The sequence below is a fragment of the Protopterus annectens genome, chromosome 9.part0 (genome assembly GCF_019279795.1).
Source record: "Protopterus annectens isolate FY-2018-M chromosome 9.part0, PAN1.0, whole genome shotgun sequence".
Classification (NCBI taxonomy): domain Eukaryota; kingdom Metazoa; phylum Chordata; order Ceratodontiformes; family Protopteridae; genus Protopterus; species Protopterus annectens.
Genome location: NC_056743.1, coordinates 1,706,571,930 through 1,706,585,715, shown reverse-complemented (window position 1 = coordinate 1,706,585,715; position 13,786 = coordinate 1,706,571,930). Strand labels below are relative to the sequence as shown.

Genomic DNA, 13,786 nt, shown 5'->3' with positions numbered 1-13,786 from the left:
ACATTCATCTGCTAGAAAAAAGCCTCACAATATTCAATATTCTTTTCATTAACTTACTTTCTCTTAAAACTTGTTACTAAATCAATCTAAGGTCCTTAATCAAGTCATTCCCCCATGCAAGAATGAGGAAAAAGACATTTTTATTTTATCATGCTCTTTTAATCAGGTATTTTTTTGCATTGCAGTGCCTCCATTTCTTAAAACTAATCAAGGAGAAAGAAAAGGCAGAAAGAAAGGGGAAAAAATATCAGCACCTATTTACACCCCATTATACTTGAAAACAAGTGAGAAAGCTTTACGTTACAGCATGCAAAGAAAACCATACACCACAAAAATAGTACTATTAAGAAAAAAAATATGTTTTCTTTACTTCCAATTAACTTTCTCCTCTCTCTTCTCCTCCCCACAGCATTTTTTTGAAAATTAATGACATGAAGTAGGGTGTATACTTTAGAGTCCCCCACAAGTACAACAAATTCTGAAAAAGTCCAATATTTCCAGATTTTCTTGTTCTGTCATATTTCATAAATATAATTATTGCACTGTAATCCCACATTAAGTTACTGGTTTTATTAATGTTCATCTCCATTTCCCAAATCATGTCTCTGCTCCACTTCCAATGTACCCTTGATTCTTCTAGTCAAATCTTGTGCTCCCTTCCTTCTCTCCAACATTTTGCGTTGAAACAGTGAAAACAGTTTCACAGGTACAGTCCCTCTGTGGTCTTTATCACCAGAACAAGAAGCAGAATCTCCTTCTGTTTCACAGCTCACTTTTTGTTTGACAAACTTTTGTATTTCCTCCTTAGTATGTACTTCATCAAAAAATGTTTTTGTCCCTCCAGGGAAGAACAGCTGGGTACAGCAGTTTGAGTCTCACACTTGCGTCACAACATTCCCTGAATAGTGGAATGAACTTACTCCTCTTCTGCCTGGGGTATAATGAGCAATCATTCTCCACAAATACTCTGCTGTCTCCCACTTTTAGTATTTTGTCTTTCTGCCACCATTTTATCAGAACCTTCTGCTGGTAGGATTGCATCTTTACTAAAGGTCTAGGTTGCTTTCTCATAGCCAGGTTTGGAGGATACACACAATGTACCCTTTGAATTAACAAGTCCTGCTGTGGAATACCAGTCCAATTGCTTATTTGTGCTTTCATAAAATTAATGCAGTCTGCTCCTTCCAGCTTCTTTGGTATAGCTGAAAATCTCAGGTTTTCCCTCTGTGCGCTGTCCTCTAATTCTGTTATTTTTTTTAAACATCTCTTCCTGAGCAGTCTCATATTTAGCCAGCCTTTTATTCATTTCACCCTCTGATTTTTGCAGCTTTATTACCTCATCTGAATATCTGTTTCAGGCTTCTTCCATTTTTTGCAGCCTTTAGTTGTTTGTGTTGATATACTCCATTACTGTTTTGTTTATTTTACCCAGGTCTGTGTGCAGCTGTCTTGTATCTCCCTGCAGGTTACTGGAAGTCATGTCTGAAGGTTGCATTGCTTTTTGCCAAACAGCTGAAGAACATTTCACAGTCAATGTTTCTTCCTTACTTTTTGTAGCGGAGTTTTTTAGGTGCTCTGTATTTCATTTTTTCTGGCATCCAGGTACTACTAGCCAGTTACCGAAATTTACCCATAAACACAAACATCTACAGCCCTCTCTGCTGAGTTTCAGTTTTTACAGTGGAAGACCTACTGTCTACTACTACTACTAATAACTATTAATAACTTAATATTAATAAGTTACTAATAACTACTACCTACGCTGTTACTCAATGTGCAGCTATCTTGGAAGCTCTCCAATAACATACCCTTATGCCCACGGGCTTAGGTCATATGCCAGAAGTCCACGTTATCTGGTGAGGTAATCCAATGGTTTGTAATACTGCTACAGTGACTTAAGGACATCCACAGTTTCTCCACAGAAAAAGCAGATTTAAACAACGTTTAACCACTTTTTATTGGAAAAGTAAAAAAGTGTGTTTCTATTTGAAAGTACATTAAAAGTTATGATATAGTCAACAAAAACACTTTTTCCTAATGTAAAAGATCTTCCTTTAAAGACAAAGTAAGCTTTCTGAAGTAAAATAGTAACATGGAAGGTTTCTCCCATGAAGGGAACTTATCTGCTCAACAATGGAACAGTATTAGCCTACCTTCGATCCTCAAAAACCTGCAGATCAGCACTCTTTTCGATGGCAGAAAAGCTCTAAGGATCTGGTGCCCAAACCTGACTGTTTAGTCAGCTTAGTTTAAGATGACTAATCATTTGGGTGAGTAGAAGGTTGCTGGCTGTTATATCCTGTGCAGGATATAACCCATACAGGACAGGCTACCGCAACAGTGATCATAATGATGAACATCAAGAGAAAAACTACTGAACTGAAAAGTGTACAAGACAAGCAGTAAAATGAACTACATGTACATGTAATACTTTCTTCACATGGATGTAAACAATTACTTAAGTCTTCTGTGGTCGACAGTTGTTAACATAACTGTTATAATATTCCACTGATAACACATTTCTTGTGCAAAGGAAAATGTGATTGTTGAATTGAAAATGAAGGCACAGAAATTGGACTGCTTGGCTAAGTCCCTTATTTTTTGGTAGCTCCTCTGTAAACAGTAAAGCATTACTGTTTTAAAAGACTATTAAATAAGATGTCAAGACATCACACTGACCATATTCCTCTCGGAGTGGACATATACTCACTCTGCCTCCCCAACAGCAGAACACTTCTCTCAACCAAATGTGCCAACCAATGAGCAAAACTCCTTAGTGTTTCAAGTGAAAAAAAATCAATTTTTACAGGAATTAGTAAGTATGCCAAACAGAAGGAAAAGTCCCTGAAATGCTTTCTCCCTGACATCTAAGATCAAACAACTATTACCCTTACACCTGGACAAAAAAAGAGCATCTTTGCTACTTACCTCCAGTGGGAGTGGTCACATTTAACATTTCTCTACCTTAACAAACATATATACATTCCTAATTTTAGTACGTTTGCATCATGTATGTGCATGTTCATATCTGTACACACACACACAACACTGAGTCATCACACACAACCTTGGGGGAGGTTAATTAGTTTCAGGCTTCTAGCAGACAAAATCACTGCTTTAAAACCATAAACATACCTGCTGGTTTGGGCAGGCAACATTTTTTCACTGCATAACATTCATCTCCACACTTTAGTGTGCACCCTCTTAAACTGTCGGACAATTCTTTTATACTGGAGAATTCTCTGTCCCATCCTTCTAAAACGAAAGAGGTATCCTTTCTCAGAATTCGAAACTGCTTGTACTGAAAATGATTCATCAGTCCATTTGTCTGAAAAGACATTTAATCATTACAATTTTCCACCAAGTTTCACACATCAAAATGCATTTCCAAAAGCCAGTGCAACAAATTCTCTTAAAAGTCAATTCGGCCCTGAAATATATTACCTGATTTAAATATCTTGGCTATGACAACTTACTAAAAATACAGTTTACTTATTTTCATCATCCTTACCGTTGTTTGGAGAACATTCAGGTTTTCTAGCCTATATGAAAAGAAGGTCTTCTTCCATCCTACTTTATACATAAGGAATATACTTTTCAAAAACTTCATGACCTAGAATAAGAAGTTATGTACTCACCATAACGTTCCATCTGAGTAGGTAGCTTCATTTGTCTGCAACCTGTGGGTCTTGGATCCAATATCGGATCCGAGCCGGCAACTTGCTTCAAGCTAATGGATCCGAGCTCCTAGCTCCTCCCCTCACCCATAATCCCCTGCCAACCCTCCATGACCTCAGATCGAGTTTGCCCCCCAATATGAACCCAAAAAGGGTATCCAACTAACACAGATCCGCTGAAGGCCAGGGGGAAGGAGGGGGGATGGTTGCAGCCAAATGAAGCTACCTACTCAGATGGAACGTTATGGCGAGTACATAACTTCTTAATCTGAAGTAGGGACTTCATTTGTCAGCAACCTGTGGGATAGAGTCCCCAGCTACCTGAATCTTGGGTGGCCATCATGGAAGGATATTGTGGAGCACCGCAGAGCCAAAGGATGCTCTCCCTCTAGAAATCACGTCCAGTTTGTAGTGGTTAATAAAGGTATGATATGAAGCCCAAGTGGCTGCCGAACAAATATCATCCAATGGAACTCTAGACTTGAAGGCCGCAAAAGTAGAGATGGAACGAGTGGAATGTGTGCGAACTCCTTCAGGTGCGGGTCTCCCAGAGGCTTGGTACGCTAATAGGATACATTGTGAAATCCAGCGTGATAGAGATACTTTTGATATAGCTTTCCCCAAATTAAATTTGGCAAAGGAAACGAACAGTTGGTCGGATTGTCTATGACCAGCTGTTCTATGAGTATAAAAACGTAGCTGCCTATGAACATCTAATGAGTGCAGCTTGTACTCTCCTTTATTCTGATATTTAGGGAAGAAAACCAGTAAATTTATGGATTGATTTATATTGGTTTCTGATGCTATTTTGGGAAGGAAAGAGGGATTGATCCTGAGGTACACTCTGTCCGGATGAAAGATCAAATAAGGAGGCTTCACAGAAAGAGCTTGAAGCTCCGAAACTCTTTTTGCAGAAGTAATGGCTACAAGGAATGCTGTTTTCTAGGACAAGAATTTGAGATCTACTGAAGCTGCAGGTTCAAAAGGTGGAGCAGTCAAGGCTTGAAGAACTAGTGAAAGATCCCAAGGTGGTACGGCTTCTTTTATAGGGGGGTCTAAGCAAAAAGGTGCCCTTGAGAAAGGTTTTACACAACTTGGCCGATATCAAAGGCCCTGTATCATGCCCCACATGGTAATGGGAGATGGCAGCCAATTGCACTTTGACAGTTGAGCAACTAGCACCTTCCTGAAAAAGTTCAGTTAGGAAGTCTAATATGAATGGAAGAGGAGCCGTAAAGGGATCTAGATTATGATGCTCCGCCCAGATGGAGAAACGTTTCCATTTACTGCGGTACACTTTCCTGGTGGAGGGCTTATGTGCTGCCACAAGGATGGCTTTGACTGGTGAAGAGATACTGGGAGTCCTAACTAGGAGTGGAACTGGAGCAACCAAGCTGTCAGCTTCAGATTGTCCAGATTTGGGGTTGGTAAGTCCGACGAATGGGAGATTAGATCCGGACTGGGATCCAGAATCCAAGGAGGATTCACTAGGTGGGACCACAGGTAAGGGAACAAAATTTGCCGAGGCCAGAATGGGGCAATGAGGATCATCCTGCTCCCCAACCGCGAGGCTTTCTGTAAGAGTTGCAGCATCAGGGGTAGAGGAGGATAGGCATAAAGTAGACCGGGTGGCCAAGCATGCACCAGAGCGTCTCTTAGAGTTTCCCCTGGAGGGGGAATCAGAGTGAAGAAATTGCCGCATTTGGTGTTTGAGGGAGAGGCAAAAAGATCGCAGCAGGGTTGCCCCCATATTGCGAATATCTGCTTCGCTACTAGTGGGTTGAGAGACCACTCATACGGGGTAAGAAGGGTGCGACTGAGTTTGTCCGCTAGGATGTTGGTCCGCCCCGGAATGTGCGTTGCAATCAGAAAGCGGTTGGTGGAGATCGCCCATTCCCACACTCTCATGGCTTCGCGGCATAGAAGGTAAGACCTGGTTCCCCCCTGTTTGTTGATGTACCAGACAACCGACATGCTGTCCGACTGAATTGCAATCGTTCCTACGGGGCGGAGACTCTTAAGTGCTTGCAACGCATACAGCACCGCTCTCATCTCCAGAACGTTGATATGCAGGGAGGTCTCTGTATCGTTCCACGTGCCTTGGACCATCCTGCCTGAATAATGCCCCCCCCCCACCCGAGGCGGGAGGCATCCATGGTCACCGTGGCAAGAGGGGGAGAGGTGCAGAAGGGTCGGCCCGTATGGAGGTCCGGAGCATGGAGCCACCATAATAGAGCCCTCCTGCAAGCCTTACTGATAGCAATGGGGTGATGAAGAGGAAAAGACAGAAAGGACCATTGTACTAGAAGGGTCTATTGCAGTACCCGCATGTTCAGACGGGCGCATGGAAGGAGAGTTATCGCTGCCGCCATGGAGCCCAGCACCCTCAGGACCAATTTCGCTGGTGGGGTCTCTGATTAGAGGATAGCCCGCACATGGGGTTGCAAATTCCAAAGTCGTTCGGACGTTAGAAAGGCTCGTAGCTCTCTGGTGTCTATTCTGGCTCCTATGAATTCTATGGCTTGTGTCAGGGCCAGAAAGGATTTATCTGCATTGATGGTGATGCCTATCTGTGGGGCTAGGCGGAGAAAGAAATCTCTGGCTGAGCAAAGTAGATGCCTTGTTGGGGCGGTCAGGAGCCAGTTGTCCAGGTACGGAAAGACCTGTATTCCGTGGAGTCTCAGGAGGGCCGCAATCACTGCTAATACCTTGCTGAACACCCCGGGGGCTGTGGTGAGGCCAAAGGGAAGGACCCTGAACTGGTAGTGAGTGGCTCCCAGCCGGAAGCGGAGGAACTTCCTGGATCGTCTATCCATTAGAATGTGGTAGTACGCATCCTTGAGGTCTATAGAGCACATCCAATCGTTCTCCCTTAGAAGGGGGAGAATAGATTGAAGAGTAACCATTCGGAATTTTTCCTTGGTTACCGACAGGTTCAAGCGGGACAGGTCTAAAATCGGTCTGAAGTCCCCCGTCTTTTTTGGCACCAAAAAGAACCTGGAGTAGAACCCTGAGCTGGTCTTGGGGGACGGGCTGGATGGCTCTTTCTTAGCAGCTGCTGAATTTCTGCGGCTGCAGCCTCCCTCTGATCGGGTGGTACATCGGGGAGGTTCTTGAATTTGGGGACATGAAGTAATGGTATTTTGTACCCTCTGGATATAATTCGAAGCACCCAGTGGTCTGTTGTGATGGACTCCCATGCCGCTAGGTGCTCCGAGAAGCGCCCCCGACTGCCTCTAGAGTGGAGCAGTCGGGCAACCCTTCAGGGCTGCTGTATGGGCCGGTCAGAGAAAGGTTCTCTGGACCCAAAGTTTCTTGGAGCCCCTCTGCCCCTGGGGCGGCGTCCTCCCTGTCCTCCTCTGCCACGGAAGGACTGGTTGTCTGGAGCGGGTTGGGAATGTTGCGATTTCTGGAACCACATCTTCTTCTGACCCTTTTTATTCTTCGAAAAGGACCACTGGGGCGCAGAAAAGCGGACTCCGACGGCAGACAATGTCTTCCCGTCCTTCTCGCTCTGGACAAGTGTCTCGTGAACCGTTCTGCCAAACAGGGCAGAACCATCGAAAGGGGCGTTCGCAAAAGACACTTTAAAGGGCTCCGCAAAGTCACAATGACGGAACCAGGCCTGACGTCTCATGACTAGGCCCGCTCCACTAGCCCTAGCTCCCTCGGTGGCGTGGACAATAGCCACATAGAGGTATTTGAAATGGATCTCAGAGTGGCCATTTGGGTGGAGTACAATTGTTTGTCCTCCGCCGACATGGACTCGGGGGGGGGGGGCAGCGTATTCTTTAATAAGATCCCACTGCATCCTGATCACATGTCATATAGTTCAGAGACCTTACCGAGAAGGTCGCTGAACTAGAAACTCGCTTCCCTAAGCAGTCCATCGAGCGGGACTCCTTGCTCGGTGGATGGACTGAGGGGCTCTCCTGAGCTAGTTCCCTATTCGTGGCTGCCGCCGTCAACATGGCATCTACGGGGGGACCCTTGCTCCAGTGTGACCGGTCTGAGGGGGAGCTTAGTATCCTGTCCAGGCATTTGGCTATTGGCTCCACGGTGTCCAGATCCTTCCACGTCCTGTTGGTAATAAGGTCCACCAAGGGGTCGGCCAGAGGGGACACCCAAGAGGTAGATGGGCCTGCTTCGAATGCCTCCAGAAACACGGACTCATTGGAGGAAGACTTGGGGGCAGACCACTCACCTCTGATCCTCAGCATCTCCATGATGTCTCCAAAGGAGACATCCTCAGGGGGTGATCTTGGGGAGCCTTCCCCTTCATCCAAGTCCGTGTCCTCAGTTAAGGACTCAGGAGAGTCCACGTGCCTCCTCTTGCACTTATGCTTGCGGGGCACTTCCTCGGGGGGGGGGGCTGACCGAGGAGGCCTCGCCAGTAACATCCTGTTCCAATGGAACTACCTGAGACATTGAAGCAGGCTGTCCCTTTGGCCGGGTGATGGAAGCCTGGCCCAGCAGAGAGGGAGTGCAGGGTGGAGCCAAGACAAGGGCCGGGGGTCCGGATGCTCTCAACAGAGCCCTCTCCACTACATCGAAGGCCGAGGAGGAACCACACTCTCTGGGCTCCAAGAGTCGGCTCCCATTCGGATCCAGTGAAGGGATCGGAACCGGCACAGAGACCATCGGATCCGAAGGACCAGTGCGTTCCGACCTGGATGGAGCCGAAGGCACACTGAATCCCTTGGATCCGAAGCTCGGGCCACGGCTCCGAGAGGTCGGATCTGACAGGCTCGAGGGCAGAGACGGATCCGAAGTACCAAGTACTGTCGGCGCCGACCCACCCCCGGCTCCAACGCTGCTCGGCTCCGAACGCTCTGAACCCAGGTAGCGGGTCGGAGAAGGAGCAATTGGATGGAAAAAAGGTGTCGAGCTCCCCCCCAAAGGGGGGGGGGGGAGGCAAGAGCACTCCCATCTGCAGCTGGGCCTGGATGAATCTTCGCATCATCCGGTCTAAGTCTGCATCAGACATGCTGAACGTAGATCTCGAAGAGGCCACCGAGGCAGGCCTGGAATGCCGCCTCGATGACCTCGATGGAGATCGGGCCTCCTCCTCCTCGGGTCCTGGGGAGAAACAAGGGGATCGGAGCCGAGGAGGAGGAGACCTGGAAGCAGTGGAGGGAGAAGCCCGCTTAGCTGGCGAGGCCGAAGCGGAGGCCTCAGCCCACCGTTTGTGGTGCTTCTCCCTCCGTTTCTCTCTCCTAGCCTCCCTGTCCTCCAGCGCTTTAGCGGGAGTTTGAGTCCCGGCCGAAGGAAGGGGGCAGGAGTGGCAACAACCACAGCCTGTGGTAGTGCCACGGGAGCAGCGGAGGCCGGGGTAGAGTCAGGGAGTAAAAGTCCTGCCAAGACCAGCTTCGACCTCCGCTCTTTCAGTGCCCTGGGGTTGAACGCTACACAAATGGTACAGCCTGAGGTGAGGTGTTCAACCCCAAGGCACTGAACGCACAGAGTGTGGCCATCAGCCGGGGAGAGCTTATGGCCACACTCGGTACATTTAGAAAAAATGGCTTTTGGGGCCTCAGCCATACTTAAAAGAAAAAAGGTAGTGCTACACAAACACACAGGCCCCAAAAACACAACACACACACACACTCCTAACGACCAGCGAAGGAAGGGAAAAAACTAAGTAAAAGAAATATATTTTTACACTACAGGGTACCTAACTCTTACACACTTTAAATTTTTTAAAAAAGGAAGAGAGTTTGACAGAAAAACACACTTAACTGACGATTTACTTGAGCTCAATGAAATCCAGCTATCCACAAGCGCGGCAAACTAGATCTGAGGTCATGGAGGGTTGGCAAGGGATTATGGGTGAGGGGAGGAGCTAGGAGCTCAGATCCATTAGCTTGAAACAAGTTGCCGGCTCGGATCCGATATCGGATCCAAGACCCACAGGTTGCTGACAAATGAAGTCCCTACTTCAGATTAAACAGTATACTGAAAAAGCTACATTGAAGACTAAAATCCATGATCCAGAAACTGCTACACTACAAAACAAAAGTGACTTGTTATATTCCGAACATTTCTGTCATGTGTTTGTTTTATTCCTACTGATTTAGTACTGGTTCTGCTATTTGTCAAGCAAGGCTGGGATGAATGGGGGAAGCAAGTGATCATTTAGTGGCACGAAATAAGTTAACATATAATTTTCATGGCAGATGGACTGTCAGCTGTACTTTCAGATATTTCTCAGGAACATACTTCTCGATTGTCCAGATCTTTGCCACATGTTCTTGGACTGTCTCCAATTTTTTTTTTTTTTTTTTGGGGGGGGGGGGGGCTGACAAATCACTGAGGACTGTAGTCACTTAATAATGACAGGCATTTCAGTGGCAGACTTCAAACCCTTAAGGAAATGCATACTAACTCAAAATCTAACAACTTTTAGGTTTGAGAACTATATTTAAAACTTGTCCCTCATTTTTGGCCTTTGACTCCCATTACTTTAGGTTATGCCCACATTTCTTGCACCAACAGGTTGAGAGGTCCAGGAATCCAGCTATTAGAAGCACTGCAATGTTCTACTGCTGAGGAGCTGTTTGAAAACCATATACGCTTGTCACTTAAAAACAACCACAAACTGAAAGATGTCTAACATCCCAGTATTTGACAAAGCTGCACTGCTCTGTTTATACAAGTAAAGCAAACTACAGTAGATGCCCTGTTATCCAGCCTCTCTTTAACCAGCCTCCTCTTTAACTGGCCATCAAATTTCTGCTGTACTGCTAGCAAAAGACAGCAGAGAACACCGCTTGCAACTCCTCTGGCCTAAATAATGACAGACATTTGAGTTTTAGACCACTAAAAAAATGCATATTAAAAAAATCCTGTTATTCTCACTGATTTGTAACCTATAAATATTATTTTGTATGTTTTTTCTGATAAACCAGCCATTTGTTTATCCAGCCTAAGCGAGAATGGATAAGAGGGAGCCCACTGTAATAACATGTATGACATAAGCAGTAGAGTATGACCAAAATGTACTTGCGGGTAACTCTCCGAGTGCAATGACCCTTTTTGTATCACAATTAATTTATATGCCTACCACAGTAGTATATGAGACATCATAAGATAAACAATTATACTTAAGAGGGTCAGTTAGATATTTAAGTGTTTGTAAGGGAACTCTAATGAAAATAATCTTTGGTTAAATAATATGTCAAGAAGTGAAGCTTCACGGTACCTCTGTAATTATAAGAGATGTTTGTCACACTGACCATATTCCTGTCTGAGTAGGCTTATACTCATCCTCCCTTCCTCCCCAACAGCAGTGCTGCTACTATAGCTCTGCTACAAAGGCCTCAGGAATGATTCTACCAGATTAAGATTATGTACTCGCACTCAGTCCGAGAACAGCAGAAAAGCCACATCATGGTAACTGCCACAACTTTCAGGTACGCTGAGGTTGAGAAAAAGGGGGGAGGAGAGAGAACGTTTTTAAAAAGCCTCGAAACAGAATAGGAAGGAAGCATACAGGAAAATAAAGGACTGCTTTTAATGAAACCATAATGAAAACAACCTTTGAGCTGTTAAGCAAGCACAGCCAAGAAACAGTACTCGAATGAGAAGGGGTGGGATAGCCAAAATACATGTGCAGAAAACCAAAACCAAATTTCATACAATGGCTTAAGCACTAAGATGATAAACCACATTTTTTCCTAGGTCCTTTTTGTCCCCTGCCTGCTGCCTATCAAGCCTTCCCAAATCAGACTGCATCCATTTGTTTCCCTGAAGTACAGAATTATCCCAGTACAGCATAGGGGAAAGTACAGTTTTGTACCTACCATAAATGTAGATGTCCGATAGATATGCAACTGCAGTCATAACATATGGGTTGTCCTGCCTCAGGCAGCCCTCGGTCGGCCGGATTCCAAAGTCTGGGTCCGACATCGGCTGATGTCGCATTTCTCTCCGACGTCAGAGCAGCTGGAGTACATAAGCATCAGCCAACGCCATCTTCTTCAGTGTTTCTTGCCCCAGATGCCAGGTGCCCTCCAAGGAAGGCTGTAATCAAATTGGAAGACAAAAACAGGTTTCCAGACAAATAAATAAGCAATAAACAGATACACCATAACAGATATCCCCAGCTAAGGATAACAGGGAGAGGAGTGGACCCAAGGCATAGAGGGAAGGAGGGAGGAAGCCGACTGCAGTTGCATATCTATCGGACATCTACATTTATGGTAGGTACAAAACTGTACTATGTCCTTCAAGAATGCAACTGCAGTCATAACATATGGGTTGAATACCATAGCTTAGCTGGGGGAGGTGGAATGCTCTAAGAAAAGGATGGTGTAGCTATCAATCCCTGCAGGACTGCCGAAGCAAAGCCTGCTCTGGATCTGAATATAAAGGGAGGTTGTAGTGTTTGGAGAATGTATGCACGGAGCTCCATGTAGCAGCTTCTAGAATGTCTTTTGTAGGCACCCCTCTTAAGAATGCTGTAGAGGTGGCTGTAGCTCTGGTGGAGTGTGGTCTGACATTGGCTGGTACACTCTTTCCATGGAAGGAATAACAGAAACTGATGCAATGTCCAATCCATTTTGAAATAGTCTGTTTGGAAATTGCTTTCCCTTGTACTCCAGGGGCGTAAGCTACAAAAAGCTGATCAGACTTCCTACTGGTCTTGGTTCTGTCCAGGTAGTAGCGAAGTTGTCTGTGAATGTCCAAGGTATGCAACAGTCTTTCCCCTTTGTTCTCAGGATTGGGAAAGAAGGTAGGCAGGTGAATTGCTTGATTTAAAGAAACCCTAGATACCACTTTTGGCAGAAAGGTAGGGTTGGTTCGTAAGGAGACCCTGTCTCTGTGAAAGGTTATGAACGGTGGTATTGCCATTAGGGCCTGTAATTCCGAAACCCTTCTTGCTGAGGTAACTGCCAACAGGAAAGCTGTCTTCCATGAGAGAAATTGTAAGTCCACAGAAGCTGCTGGCTCAAAGGGGGGTAGAGTCAGTTTTTCTAGGACAAAGTTGAGATCCCAAGCTGGTACTGGAGCCTTTCTTGGTGGCTTTATATTCTTGATTCCCCTAAGGAATTGCCTTAACAAAGGATGTGAAAACACAGGTGGATCAGTGTTGTATCTAGCTGAGATAGCTGAAGCATGTATTTTTATGGAAGAATATGAGAGTCCATTCTGTAGCATATCTGCCAAATATTCCAGAATGAGTGGGATGTTCAGTAATGATGCATCATGACCCTTGCTGGTATTCCAAATGCTGAATCTCTTCCATTTTGCTGAGTAAACCTTTCTGGTGGATGGTCTTCGGGCTTCTGTTAGTATCCGCTGAACTTCCTTGGAGAGAGATAGATTGAGGTTATTCATGGGATCTCCCAAGCTGTTAGCTGCAGCGTCTGAATGTTGGGATGTACTGTCTTGAAGTTGTGCTGAGTCAAAAGTTGGGGCCATTGGGGAAAGGGCCCACTTTTTGTTGTGACATATGCTCCGTAGTAGTGGATACCAGTGTTGTCTTGGCCAGTCTGGAGCGATTAGGATCCCCTTGGGCTTCTCTGCTTTGATCTTTAGTAATACTGTGGTCATCAGTGGCAGAGGTGGGAATGCATAGATTTTTAGGAAGTTCCAGTTGAATGAGAGAGCATCTATTTTCCATGCTTGTGAATGATATGTCCTTGAACAGAACTTTTGTAGATGATGATTGAGGTGGGAGGCAAATAGGTCTACTTCTGGCCTGCCCCATGTCGAGGTGAGTCATATGAATATTTCTGGATGTAACCTCCACTCGTGGGGGTCTAGGAAATTCCTGCTTAGGCTGTCCGCCAGCACATTGTCTTTGCCTGGAACAAACTGGGATTGCAGCTGTATGTTTAGGCTCAGTGATTTTTCCCAAAGATTCATTGTCAGTCTGCAAAGGGGGTAAGAATGGGTGCCCCCCTGCTTGTTTATGTACCACATCACAGTGGTGTTGTCTGTCCATATTAGCAGGTGGCCTTGCTGAAGTTGTTGCCGAAAGGCCTCGATGGCATGCATTACTGCCAGCATTTCTTTTTGGTTGATATGCAGATGTGTTTCCTTTGGAGACCATTGTCCTTGAATACATCTGCCCTCCATGTGCGCCCCCCATCCAAGGTCTGAGG

The 13,786-nt window shown here is 45.6% G+C and overlaps 1 protein-coding gene across 2 annotated transcripts in view; it reads right to left on the bottom strand.

Moving 5' to 3' along the window:
- TYK2 (tyrosine kinase 2) overlaps window positions 1–13,786 on the bottom strand; it is a 2,798,586-nt gene that overhangs the window by 1,206,786 nt on the left and 1,578,014 nt on the right. For both annotated transcript variants that reach the window (XM_044084572.1, XM_044084573.1), the window contains one exon: window positions 3,136–3,328. In XM_044084572.1, coding sequence (XP_043940507.1) covers window positions 3,136–3,328 — 193 coding nt within the window. The remainder of the gene's footprint in view (window positions 1–3,135; window positions 3,329–13,786) is intronic.